This window comes from Mastigoproctus giganteus, chromosome 14 (assembly GCF_048544385.1).
Source record: "Mastigoproctus giganteus isolate SK-2022 chromosome 14, ASM4854438v1, whole genome shotgun sequence".
In the NCBI taxonomy this organism is placed as follows: domain Eukaryota; kingdom Metazoa; phylum Arthropoda; class Arachnida; order Uropygi; family Thelyphonidae; genus Mastigoproctus; species Mastigoproctus giganteus.
In genome coordinates this window covers 28,724,115-28,738,355 of record NC_143588.1, presented here as the reverse complement: position 1 = coordinate 28,738,355, position 14,241 = coordinate 28,724,115, and the positions used below count along the sequence as shown (strand labels likewise).

General features: G+C 38.1%; 1 protein-coding gene across 1 annotated transcript in view; it reads left to right on the top strand.

Moving 5' to 3' along the window:
- The first annotated feature begins 324 nt into the window (after positions 1-324).
- LOC150075035 (tensin-2-like) overlaps positions 325-14,241 on the top strand; it is a 737,845-nt gene continuing 723,928 nt past the window's right edge. The window contains exon 1 of the mRNA XM_090389056.1: positions 325-579. Coding sequence (XP_090245182.1) covers positions 565-579 — 15 coding nt within the window. The 5' untranslated portion in view covers positions 325-564. The remainder of the gene's footprint in view (positions 580-14,241) is intronic.

Here is a 14,241-nt window from a genome sequence, read left to right as displayed (position 1 = left end):
GAGCGTCTTTTTATAACATATTCCACTTCCGAATAAAACACATACACACCTGTGGCTTCATCGTACACTTCACTGCCATTGTACCTGTTCTGTTTTCGACGCCACGGCGACCAACTGGTCTGACGTTTCAAGCACGTGCCGGTACACTTTGCCTTTATAAGGAAGGTTGTAGTTAACTGACTGTGTGATGCCGGATTATGGCAGGGAACTATTAAGGGGGGATTGAAAACAGAATGTGTGGGTGCGTCATTGCATGTCTCTATAACGAGAACATAGAGCATGCTTGTGAGAGCGAACATGCTCGTTCATTTGGCCTAGCGTCCCGTTAAGCAACACGGACTGCTCTGTAGCAGCTGCCATTTCACTACTCTAACAAGCACAGTGCTTTTGCAGTGTGAGAGAAATTCTCCATTTAAAATTGTTTTAAAGAGCTGAAATTATAGTCTACAGTACCTACCCAAGGTTTTTGCGCTCTGAGAAAGTCATAAGGTAAATACTGTGAGAACGACATTTATCCCATAGCCGACGGTATTGGAAAGCGCTTTTCAGCACCACAGCGTTTCCATGAAGCTGGATCAGGTAATTGTAATAAATTTTTGAATGTTTTCCCACCACTGTTTATGTGTTTCGGTACTTCCCTGTTTTTTGCTTTTGTAAGGCTATCAGTTTTTATTTCGGTCCTGTCATTTTGAAACATTAAATATTTTATTAAGCTTTTTTACATAAAAGTTTATTAAATAAACACGATCGTTGTTAAAGATTTGCTTATATTTATAAAAATATCCGTTTTAGTGATTAATATATTAAATTGTTATTCAGCGTTATAAGCGGTATGTTATATTTTTAAAGTCCCTTAAAGGAACTCTCTAAGGAATTAATTTATACCCTGTAAGGTAAAAAGTTGTTACTGTGAAATTAAGCTTTTGTTGATGCAATTGCAATCTGACTTCATTAAAGTGCACTTCCGGTAAACGGATGGGAATAAAGACTTCCCTAACTGACATGTTGGGTAGAGTGCGTTACTGCTATAATATTGTTATAAATATTTATAAAATAAATACTCATGGAGAGCACGAAACTTAGTAGGAACTTTTGAAAACTGACACCGTAGGCAGTTGCCAATGTTGCTGGGCGGTGAGGTGGATAAGTTATGTATTGATCCGGGCCATCGAACTAACACCATATAGAAAGGAACTACGATGGTTTAATAGCAAATTTGCATACATATTGGCCATTGTATTAATCATTTAGTAGATTTATAATTGTGCAGGTTGCATTCTCCCTCTTTTTATAGATATGCAAGTTTTTTAAATAATTAAGAAATCAATGTGCACTTAAGATTAATGTGTACATTCTTATAAGTTGTGGGATAGCTTTCTCCTGAGATACACCAGTTTAAATATTCTGTAATAATATCATCTTTTTGAAGAAAAAAAAAGTGATGAGAAATGAATCCGTTTTATTCAAAGTTCTTTATTTTAGTTATTTATAATAGCTCTTTGGCATCTGAGGCCATATTGCACTGTGTGTTCAGCAGTCAGATGCATGTTGTGAGAGCTGAAAACCCCCGGAATAGCTCTCGGGAAGAAACCGTACTCCCTCTGCCTGTGATCATCCGCTAATCAGAACCCCAATTGAAGAAACTGTTATGAATTCCTCCAGCAGCCAGCCAAATTTCAGACCTGTATAGGATTGCTTGTATACATTGAAGCCAGCAGGAACTTTATCAGGATAGAGGAGTCCTGAACATGAAGCAATTACTGCTTGGCGACCTACGGATGCCGAAACTTAGTAGGTGCCTTTGAAAAGTGACACTGTAGGCAGTTGCCCTTGTTGCTGTACTATATAGGTGGATAAATTATTTATTTATAATTATAAATTAATGTAGTAGTTATCGTGTTTGTCATGTTTATCGTATCTATGCAACTGTTTGAAGCGCCTCCGTAGCCAGGTGGGCAGGAACAGCAGTGCGTAGCACACGCTTCTCGATTAGACCGGGGTTCGAGCCCGTGACCACCACCAAATACGGAGGATGCGGAAAGGTCAGGGAATGACCACCGCATATCCCCGGAGCAATATGGCCTTAGTTGCTAATGCTCCTAAAAACCAAATAACAGCAACTGTTTGAATATGTTTTTGGTTATATATTTATCTTTAGTTATGTACAAAATGCATTACAGATTGCCCTCAATAAAATATATTACAAAAGATAGTTCGAGTGATAGTAGATATCGCACTAGAATTCTACACATTTCGTTTCTGTGAAGATGTCTTTGGTCCAGAAGTTCATTGATTAATTCCAAGAATTTTTACCGGATCTGATGTTAAGAGTCCAGCGCATTTTTGATGTTGCTGTACAAACCCATATTCAACCATTTTACATTAAGCATCAAAAGCTCTCCGTGAATCAAACTTTAGGAGCCTCTGGTTTATAAGAAAATTCAGCAGCGACTAGCACGTTTAATAAAAATAAATAAATAAATAAAGGAAAGTTGCACAAAAAATATAAGAAATCTCAATTAGAGAAATACAAGTATCGTAGTTGTCAACTCTCCGAATTTACCAAGGAGAATTCTATTTGTGACTCAATTTGATCCTTTCTCTGTTCCATTGTCGTAGTAGAGGTAGTACCATAGAGTTTCCTCTGTCTTTTTGCAACACAGTTTTTTTTTTTTTTTTTTTTCGTTTTCGAAAAAAAAAATGCATTAATTTTTTTTTACATATTTTTTTAAAAAACTCGGAATGTTTTCTTAAGTTCGTTAACGAATATCACCGTGATAAACATCTAAGAATAGTTTGCTTTAATTGTTCAATTAGCCATAGGAAAAGCGAACTTTATTCTATAGACATTTCATTTCCAATATAACGCATCATGGATGATCATTGTCAGTATCATCCGATACTGACCATGACCCCTCTCTCAATTTAGAAAGCAACGAAGATTAATAAAAGAACTTAAAAGTTTATCAAAAACTAATCCTCCCCCCTCCTACGGTGTCCACGGCTAAAAAATCTTAGGGAAGCTTAGGAAGTTTTACTTTGGGCAAAATTGTGTGGAACGGTGGGATAAGTTGCCTACTAGGATGGCCGAGACAGAGAGTTTGGCAAAATTCAAGGAAGAATTTTGGGTAGGCAATGGGAATAGTTAAAGGAGTCCCTCCCCGGTAGATGCAGAATAAGTTCGCTTCCGTCATTTTAATACTGCTACTAATAATCCTCATCAATTTTGCTGCTATAATTCATCATCAATGTTAGTTAAATTGTTTGTTTTGTTGTGCTGTGAGTAGTACGGCTTTCAGTTTGAGGTGGGATAACCTTCTGAAGTACTTTTCATATATTACCTACCATAAATAAATATGGCAGACTTTCACACAGAATACAGACCAAAATTTAAAATACTCTGAAAGAAGATGGTAAGAAAAGTTACCATTCTTATAGATATTTAATTCGTTGCAAGTTAGCTTCTCTTTAAATGAAAATAAAATGCTAACCTTTCATAATATATTGCGTACGATGAAGCGCGCACACACACAATCAATAAACTGGTAAGTCATGTTAAAATTAGGAACGCCGGGCGCCATATGGTGGTGTGTTTAATGACGTGTTTAAATGCCTACAGGAAAGTACGTGCATAATTTCGCCTGGCGCTCTAGTTAAGCAAATTGGTAGTAAAATTCCGGTTTCATGTGATTATTTCGAAACTCGATAAACGAATAGAGGAGCAAACGCGATCTAGTTTTATGCTGCAATTATCTGGTTTGTCGAAGTTGGTATCGTGGAAGTGATTGAGGCGATCTGTGAGCGCTTTTAATTAGCGGTTACTAATACTATAATAACAGAGGTGAGTTATTTGTTTGATATTTGATGACTAGAGTTCGGATATTGTGTAGTTAGGCAGTATTAAATGTTTACGGTTGAATAGTTCATTATTGCATTTAAAATATTTTTGCATTTTGTCATAATTTTGTAATAAATATATTCTGCCATTCGTTCATTCCCAATCAGTAATGAATTTACATTTTTTCCTGTTTATTTAGAGAAGTAATTTTTAGCCTGTGAGAAGCGAAAAGTTCTGTACTTTGAATGCGTTAAAGCTTTTTTTTTTTTTTAGCATTTAAAAAATATATAATGTGCTTGTAATTTGTCAAATAATACTGTAATAATACTTCCAGAGCGAATGATAAACGGATGAAATTACCGAACGAGTAGGTTTTTTATTTATTTATTTTTTTGCAAAATCACGCATGCAGTGTGGCATGGAACATTTCTCATTTTCGAAAGTTTTAAAAATAACATAGCTGAGAACGGTTGGTTGGTCTTAGATAACGTTAATGAATACAACAGGATTTTAGCGATTAAATTTTTACATTAAGCGGACATAAGCAGTTTACTTTTCTCTTAAAAAAAAAAAATGTACAGCATAAGTAAAAGCGCACTCATTTCCAATTCCAAACTACATTGTCATGTGTACCATGTATTTTGAAATGGGGAAAATCGAGTGAAAAGTTTCGCGCAGTCGTTTCGCCGGAGTCTTACTGCCGAACGTTTTTGGCAGTTGAATCGGTGTTTTCTTGGCATCAGTTATTTTTCAGGCCATTTTGGATCTTATTTAGTTTTCGTTAAATATGAAGTAGCTCTTTGGACTATTTTCTATGAAAAATCAAGAATTAAAATTTTTGGTTTTTGTAAAAAGGGCATGAGTCAGTTACCGTTTCCCTTTTAACAACTAGTCTTATAGGTATTCAAGACAGCGCGTGCGTGGCACCCATCTTGTTTTCCCCAACCTGTTGCTTTGTTTAGACATTAAATTAAATTTAGTTGTTAGTTGAATAGCGAGGAGCCAGACTAAGAGAGGTACCCTGGTCCTCCAGGCTGGGGGTTGATGCGATGGGCTACAGCCGACCGGGCTAACCGGGTGGGTAAAGTGCCTGCCTGGCAACCCAAAGGTCGCGGGTTCGAATCCCGCCTCGGGTTTGGATCAAAGTACTGCAAAAAAAAAAAAAACCTTGGGAGGTGCACTATGGCCACAGAATCCGATGCGCCAACAACTACCAAAAAAAAAAAGGGATGGGCTAGCTCCCCATTCATCAGAAAAACTTAGCAATGCTAAAAGACCTAACAAAGATAAAGCCAGACAGAAAACTCGGAGACGAACTGGAAAAGGAAAACGGATTTTGAATATCAGATGCCGGAATGAAGCTAAGGATATTTACAACTGTGACGAAACAGGGTTGTTTTTTAAAGATCTTCCTGAAAAAACAATGAGTCTAAAAAACGAAAAGTGCCAGGGCGCAAAAATTTCTAAGGAACGCTTCACTGTACTATTGTGTACAAATATGCTGGGAGACTTTGAACAACCTCTTGTTATAGGAAAACCACAAAATCCTCGTTGTTTCAAGGGCATAAAGTTGAATCTTTTGAATGTTGACTGGAAGTCTAATAAAAAAGCGTGGATGACACGAGATATCATGAGCAAATGGATAAGTCACTTTAACCAAAACATGATTCGTCAAAAGAGAAAAATGATTCTTTTCATGGATAATGCTGCATCTCACCCACACATTGAATTGTCCAACATTCAAATCGTTTTTCTGCCACCAAACACATCTGCAGAGTGTCAGCCCTTGGATCAGGGGATAATAAAAAATTTTAAACTTCACTACAGAAAACGTGTTTTAAGACATCTCATTGCAAACCTGAACGATGTAACATGTGCGAGTGACCTTTCAAAGAAAATCAGCATCCTAGATGCGATTCAATGGATTTCCTCTTCAGTAAACGTAATTAGAAAACAAACTGTCGTGAACTGTTTTGTAAAGTCTGGCTTCTCAAACGCAAAAATTGAAATTGTGAACAGCAATGTGGAGCACCAAGAAGAGCAAGAACTTCAACATCTATTGATAATGTACGATACTTCCGCTACAAGTGACCCTAGCTACAAAGATATAGACTCGAACCTCACTACAGAAGATGGTGCTCTAGATATCAACGACATTATCATCGATATTTTTCAAGAAGTTCCTCATGAGGATGAAGAAATGGAAGGAGGTCATTCTGTCGAAGAACATATTAACGACGAACCACCGATGAAAATAGAAGAAGCGCTCATACAAATCAATCGTTTAAAAATGTTTTTCGCTGCTGAAGATACTGAAGGACTTTCGATGGTTTCTTCGCTCCAAACAAATGTTGAAAACAAAATTATCAGCCGGAAGAAGGTGCAGAAGAAAATAAGTGATTACTGTATGTATTTTTCTTAAGATAAAGTCATAATATGCATAGCACAATTATATGTATATTATTTACAAAAATATTGTGCAAAATCTGTATATAATTTAATTTAATTTTACATTAAACGTTTAACGATTGTTCTTTCTTCCTTTTTTTTTTTTTTTCCTCCCTCAGACTTCTTGTTAGCGGACACTTCTCTCTAACGGACACATTTTCGTTTCCCATGGCTGTCCGTTAAAGGGAAGTTTCACTGTATATGTATATGAAATTATTTATTTCCGCCAATATCTTCTTTATATATTGTACTGTAAATAACTGTATTATACTAGGAGGTTTGAGCTGTACTTCCATATATGTATTTCCTTATGTATTATATATCAATGCTCTCTATTTATTACTGTTAACCTCTAGCCTGGTGATCGTAAAGGGCAACATTGCAACGTATCGAATTTTTTTTTTTTAATGGAAACCCCAAACACGAGAGGTATTAGAACCTATATTATACTTAGTACCGTGCATGGGTTGGAGGTTGAGAAGACGAAAGAAGATATTTGTTGACATTACACTTGAACTTCTGTAGACTGTAATTTTCAGGAAATACGTACGAAGGAAGGTTGTTCCAGAAAACGGCAGTTGAATGAATAAACGAGGAAGATGAAAAGTTGGTTCTGTGAGTTTGAAGTTGGACAGTAAATGGATGTTGGCTGCACGTGTTCGGACTGTTTTGAAAGAGAGAGCGGGAATTATAGAAGCCAATTCAGATGAACAGTGCCCATGGAAGTATCTGTAGAAGAGGCATGCAGCAGAAACAGTACGTCTATGAGACTCTGTTAGAGATGAATCATTAATTAACCTAACTGCCCTCTTCTGAATGGAATCAAGAAGCCTGAGGGAGGTTTTGGGGGCACCGCCCCAGATGTGGGAACAATATTCCATGGTGGGGCGGATTTGCGATTTGTACAGAATGAACAGCTGTTTGGAAGAAAAGTAACGCCGAGAGCGAAAGAGAAAACCAAGTTTTTTAGATGCGGAGGAAGCAATATTTGTAATGTGCTTGTGCCAAGAGAGATTAGAAGTCAGGGTAATCCCGAAAAGAGATAAATCATTTTGCCTAGAAATTGGAGTGTCACCAAAGATAAACATAGGAACAGAAAAATCCTTTTTGCGAGATATAAGACAAGACTGAGTTTTAGAAGGATTGAAATCAATTAAGTTGTCTTTGCCCCATTGGAGAATTACGTGGGGATCTGCATTTAAGGAATTCGTAGCGGATATTCGAGAAGTTGCAGCTGATTGAGCAAGGCAAGTTTTCTCAAAATGAAAAATGGAATGCAATGTGCTATGTGCTATCATCGGCAAAACTATGGATAGGATTTCCTGTCAATGGAAAAGAGTGGGAGAAAGAACTGAACCTTGGGGGACACCAGCATTAGTGGAGACGTTAGAAGGCAGAGAGCCTTCTACCATCACCCTCAATGAGCGTTCAGAGAGAAAACTGGATAACCAATTACAAAAAACAGTTGGCAAACCATAAGATGGAAGCTTGTTTAAAAGACCTTTATGCCAAACACGATCGAAAGCCTTTGAGATGTCAAGAGCAACTGCTTGTGTTTCACCGAACTTTTCCATTGAATTTGTCCATAAATGGGTAATATAAGCCAAATATTGATCAGACGGAAGGTTTCTAGGTAGTTTAAGAGTTGGCTGTTAATTGATTTCTCCATTACTTTAGAAAGAGTAGAAGTAATTGCAATGGGACGATAATTGGATGGGAGGGATTTGTAACCCTTTTTTGGAACTCGCTGGATATGAGCAAATTTTCAAGCAGAAGGAAAAACACTCTTGGAAAAAGAAAGTGAAAAAAGGAGGCAAAGAACAGCAGTAAGTAAGGGAGCACAGGTTTCGAGAACAAGTGGAGAAATACATCAGGATCTGGAGTTTTCTTAGCATCAAGATTCATCAAAATCCTTCTGACATCCTTTTGACAGAAGACCACAGGAGACATTGAATGAAGCGTGTTGTGAATGGTGGGAGGTGTTTTACAAAGATCATTAATACATGATTTGGAAGAAAAATGGGATGCTAGCAGATGAGTTTTATCCTTGGCCGAAGTGACAACAGAACCATCTGATTTTGACAGAGGTGGGAGCAGAGATTGGCAAAAGTTGCGCCCAATAGCTTTGGTAGGAGACCAGAATGTTCGGCTACAGTTAGGTCAAGTAGCAAGTTTTCTACTCTTAGCCTGTTCAAAATCTAGTTTGGACTAATTAATAACTGCTTTACAATTGTTGCGAACCTTGGTGTAGGCAAAAAATGAAACTGAAGAATTGGAAACAAGCCAATTACGATATGCAACATTCTTCTCTTGGTTTTCCAATAAATATGCTAAGGCACATTTATTGGAAAACCCAGGTTTAGATAAAGGATGAGATTTTAAAGTGGAGTGTGGAATAAAGGATTCCATTCCTACAAGAATAATTTTACTGACACGATCTGAGAAAACGTTGACGTCAGAAGTTTTGAAACAGTAATGTGACCAAGGAAAAGAAGTCTCGCAGGTCACCTCATTTTGCATTCTTGTAATGCCAAACAACACGAAGTTAGGAATAGCCATGAGATAAAGGCTCCGTTGGAGAAGAGACAATCACCAAGTTGCGATCTGAGGTGCCTAAAGGACCACTCACTTCGACCGTGTACATAGAAGGGTTGTTTGTGAGAAAAAGATAAAGCGTGTTGGCTGTATGGTTAGGATTGGCCGGTATTCTGGTAGGTAAATGAACAATCTGTGTGAATTCATTAGTAATTGCAAAAGACTCAGCATCTCGACCAGCTGGGTTGGCGTGACTAGAAAACGGAAGCCAGCTGGAGTTGTGAACGTTAAAATCACCAGGGAAAATTACCTCACTGTTAGGAAAGTTGGACTGGAGAAAGTCAAGTTGCTCAAGTGATTAGTGGAGTTGGGAGAATGGTAGAGACAACAGATGTATTTGAAAGAATGAGGTAGAGAGATTTTAAGCCAGGGATGATCGAAAAGAGGAGATTCCAAATTACCAAGTCTCTGACAGGGAATATCAGAATGGACATATGCACAAGTACCACCTTTGAGGCGAAAAGAATAACACAGCGAATAATTTGGGCGACTGAGATGAGTAGTAGTTGAATCAACCAATAACTGACATTCTGTCAGAAAAAGTACATGGGGCTTGGCAGAGTGTAAGTGGAAATGGACATCGTTGAGATTAGACCAGAGACCACGAGGCGCCTCCGTAGTCAGGTGGGGAGGAGCAGCAGTGCGTAGCATACGCTTCTGAGTAGACCGGGGTTCGAGTCCGTCACCACCAAATACGGAGGATGCGGAAAGGTCAGGGAATGACCACCGCATATCCCGGAGCAATATGGCCTTAGTTGCTAATGCTCCTAAAAAAAAAAAAAAAAAAAAAACCACACAAACAAACAAACAACAACCTGAGACCACGTATGTTTGGGAAATTAACTAGGAAGTGTTTGGGTGGTTTAGATCTTTTCGCAGATAAGCTTACTCTATTGGTTTAATAATTCATGGTGTATTCAATAGTAAGAAAAAGTGGGGGGGGGGACATGCTTTATGAAGTAATGAAATTTTTGGATATGCCGTACACATGGTAAGAATATACCCAGATCCTTGACATAACGTGGTCTCGACAATGCCCCCACATATACACTACTCGGACTCCCTCCAGTCACTATCTGGCAGAGTAGAGGTAGCAAGATTATACACTAGCTGATCCGGAAGCCTCCTAGTGAGTTACCAATAGGTTCGGTCGGCGCCTCCGTAGCCAGGTGGGCAGGAGTAGTAGTGCGTAGCACACGCTTCTTGATTAGACCTGGGTTCGAGCCCGTGACTATCAAATATAGAGGATGCGGAAAGGTCAGGGAATGACCACCGCATATCTCTGGAGCAATATGGCCTTAGTTGCTAATGCTCCTAAAAACCAAAATAACAAACAAACATAACAATAGGTTCGGTCCGGTGTACTAACTAGCGGCCGGCCTGCGAACACCGTTTTAGAGCTGTACCCTCGAAATGTAAGGAAGATTGGATCTCGCCATGATGTTCATCATAACTTCAAAAATCATCAATCATACTGCATGATGGAAATGATGGGGGAAGGGTTGACTGGAACTTAGCTCTGGAGACCAAACATGGGTTCCACCACTTCAAGCCTCTAATAAGAAAAGTGTTGGTATTGCACCGGTTGATGAGAGTTATCTATCATCTAGTATTGCCTGGTAACACAGAGGGGCGGTAGTCCTCCAAGTGGTGTGGGCGCCACAGCTCGACTCTGCTTAGGTTGGTTCATACCTGCGTTGTCACCCATAGTGCGCTTGAGCATGGGGGTTATACCCAGGATTACTAACAGTCCCACCATCGTGAAGGTGCAAGCAGAGGATTTGGCTGTCACAGACCGTCCGGACTTGGCCGAAATTGGGTCTACTTGACTTGAGTGCCGCCCTCCCAGAATATAAGTTCCATCAGCGTTTTAGACTCCCAGGTGGCAAGTACAGCTTGTCTGGCATATCTGAGAGAATGTCTGCGACAACTTCATGGAATTTTAATATTATCATTATTATTATTGCAATAAAGATTTCTTAATATTTGGAAACAGGTACCATCAAAATTTACTGAACTTCGCCTTTTTTTTTCAAACACCTGTTTGGGCCAAAACAAAAGTCAGACACTTAAGGGTATGTACTCGCACTTAAAGAAATAAGTTGTTTTGAGGAGATTCAACATCCCCCCCCCCACACCAGAGGACACAGCTTCTTACCGTGTGAAATTTTATGCGATAGGGATTTGGGAACAATAAAAAAGTATCAAGGAAACAACTGATTATACAGCCTATATGAAAATTCAGAAATAGTTGTGAAAATTAGTGAGCCTTCAAAATAGAAGATATTTTGGATTCAGAAGATACAAAGCATGTGAACAGAGATAAATTAAAATTTGGAATAAGTTCATTGTTTTTTTGTTTTTTTTTTTTATATACCTCACCGATTAAAAAAAAAAAGGGGGGGGGTATAGCTTCAAGTTTCATCAATGGACTCAACTCATACATTTTTCATGAAAAATATTAGAAGTTGTAACTTTACCAAATAATTCTTTATATCCATTAGGAAAAGTGCCCATGAAAGTGACAAAAATTAAAATGAATGGTTATATACCTGAAAATAACAACTTTTATCAAGAGTTTTTGAATTGGCCATCTACTTCAGAGAGAGAGAGAGAGAGATGAACAAGTAATTTTTTAATTTTTATTATTTCACATTTTGTATTCAACGATTTATTTTCAAATAAAATTTTATATGCTAAATGTGTTTAGTTTGTTTCCCTTCTTACCTATCAGAAAGTAATTAAAAATAATGTATTTTATGCAAAAAAAAAAAAAAAAAAAAGTTCCTTGTGCCAAAACCTGCTACTTGTTAAATGGGGTTCACAACTTTCGAAATTCAATTTAAAATTAAGTGATTAGTATTGTTTAATTTTTTTAGTGGTAAAGGATAAATAGGAAATGAGAGAAGAATACACACTATCAGAACTTTTGAATATGAATTTGTATTACTTAAAAAGTGTTTGACTTTTTTTTAGGAAATTAAAAAAAAATTCTCTTGACTGATGCCTTTTAACAAATAGTGATTCATAGATAAACTGAGTAGCATATTTAAAGCTGCAATACTGTGGGCTTATGTAATAATTTTGATAATAATTACATTATTATCAGAATAGGAAGAAACTGTAGGATGGTTCTTATTTTTTCTTTTTAAAAAAGTTATTCCGAACAGTTGCGGTAATTGAATTGCGAAAACCATTGGTCATCATCATCATCAACAACCACTGGCTGATGTTTGAGAAAACTGACGTTACTTTTTGGCGTTCTACTTCGATTTCTGTTGATTGTAATTTTCAGGATGATATTTGGCATTAAAATGTCAGAAGAATGCAGTGAAGCAAAATTTATATATCATTTTCTGCAAAAACAAAACAAAATAAAATGTCTTACAAATTTTGTTATGTTTTATTTGGCTACCTCTGAAATATTTATTTAATTCTTCTTTCATATCGTACTGTTAGGATTGTAGAGAGAACCTCTTTCTAAAATCGAAGTAAATTATATAAAACTTATTCCCTTCGTTCAGTTAATTTGTGATGTGCTCATAAATTAACTGAACTATCCATAACAAAACCATGTTGTTGATTCCTTTATAATATATAGACTCCTGATTATTCGGGGGCAGATTAACTGGAGTATTTGCTAGTTTTTCAGTGAATACCCCAATGAATTCGAAGTGAATCATATGCTTTATGTGGAGACCCGACTCGACTACATGAGATATCAAGGAGATTCCGTTATCTCTGACCAGATGATGTTTTGAAATTTCTGTTAATACAAAGGGTACTAGGAAAGTTTTGCAATACAGCTTTGTTTATTTAATTTTTTCAAAGTAATTTCCTCTACATTCAATACACCTCTCCATCCTCCGAAACCAATCTTTAAACCAGTTCTGCCAAGTTTCACTAGGGAGTAAAGCACACTCGTTGTCCCAAGCCCGTAGAAGGTCCTCATCACTGGAAAACCGCCTCCCTTTTAGCTTCATTTTCACATGCGGGAACAGTGCAAAGTCGCAGGGAGCAAGGTCTGGACTGTAGGGAGGGTGCTCGAGAAGTTTCAGTCCTGTCGTGGTCAAATATTCGGTGCAGGCTTTGGCGCGGTGAGCTGGAGCATTTTCGTGATGGAGGTACCAGGTGTCCATTCTTGACTTTGGCCGCAGGTTCTTCATAGATCCAATGACTTTAGGCAGGCATTGTTCAGTATACCACTTAGCTGTGACTGTCTTCTGCGTGTCCAAAACGACACGTTCCACAATTCCACTCGATTTGAAAAATACAGCTATCATTTTCTTCTTTACAGATCGGGATTTTCTGACAATTACGGGTGTGTCGTCGTCATCAAAGACCCAAACTTTGTTTTGAGCCTTGGTCGGCAGATCGTAATAGTACAGCCAAGTCTCATCACCTGTCACGATGTTGTTCACATACCGAGATTGTCCCTTATCAAACTTTTTTAACATCTCCCGGCACCAAGTCACACGTCGTGTCATCTGCTCTTCAGTCAGTTGATGCGGCACCCAGAGAGAACAAAGTTTCTTCACGTGCAAATGATCTTGCAGAATCGAACGAATTGCTGGTGCATTTAGGCCCAAAGTATCCTCTATCTGTTGGTAGGTCACTCGCCTGTTTTCGTCAAGCATTTTCCTCACAGCAGTAATGTTTTCCTCCGTAACTGACGTTCGTGGCCTTCCCGGCCTCTCCGAATCCTCCAGAGTGAAATTTCCCCTTTGGAATTCTCTATACCACCTGAATATCGTTGTACGATGTGGACAATCATCATCTAGTGCAAGAGTCATTTCTTCTAAGCACTGGTCTATGGTTAAACCATGCACGAAATTATACCGCAAAACTGTCCTTATCTCATTTCGTGACCACGATGCCATCGCAAGCACTTTACACTCTCGCTACTAATGAATAACTGAACCCATCGACTTGGCGCGGCGGCTACTATGCACGTAGGAACATGTCTCAACATGCAGCAACAAGCAGCTTCCTGTGATTCATTGTTGCGTCATATTGCAAAACTTTCCTAGTACCCTTTGTACCATTTGCTGGAAAGCCAACCAAGGGTAAGAGAAAATATATTGCTTTCCTCTTTCACAAAATATGCAAATTAAATTTTATGTAAAATTCGCGTCACGCTGAAGTATACTTTTATAAATATGAGTATAATACGAGTAGGTACGCAGATTAATTTGCTTAAATTATATTGCTTCTACTGCATCTAAAAAACAGTTTTCTCTTTCGTTCTCTGTGTTACTTTTCATCTAAAACTAGGCTACTCACTCTGTACAAATCTCAAATCCGCCCTACCATGAAACACTGTTCTCACATCTGGGAGGGTGCCCCCAAAAACCTCTCTC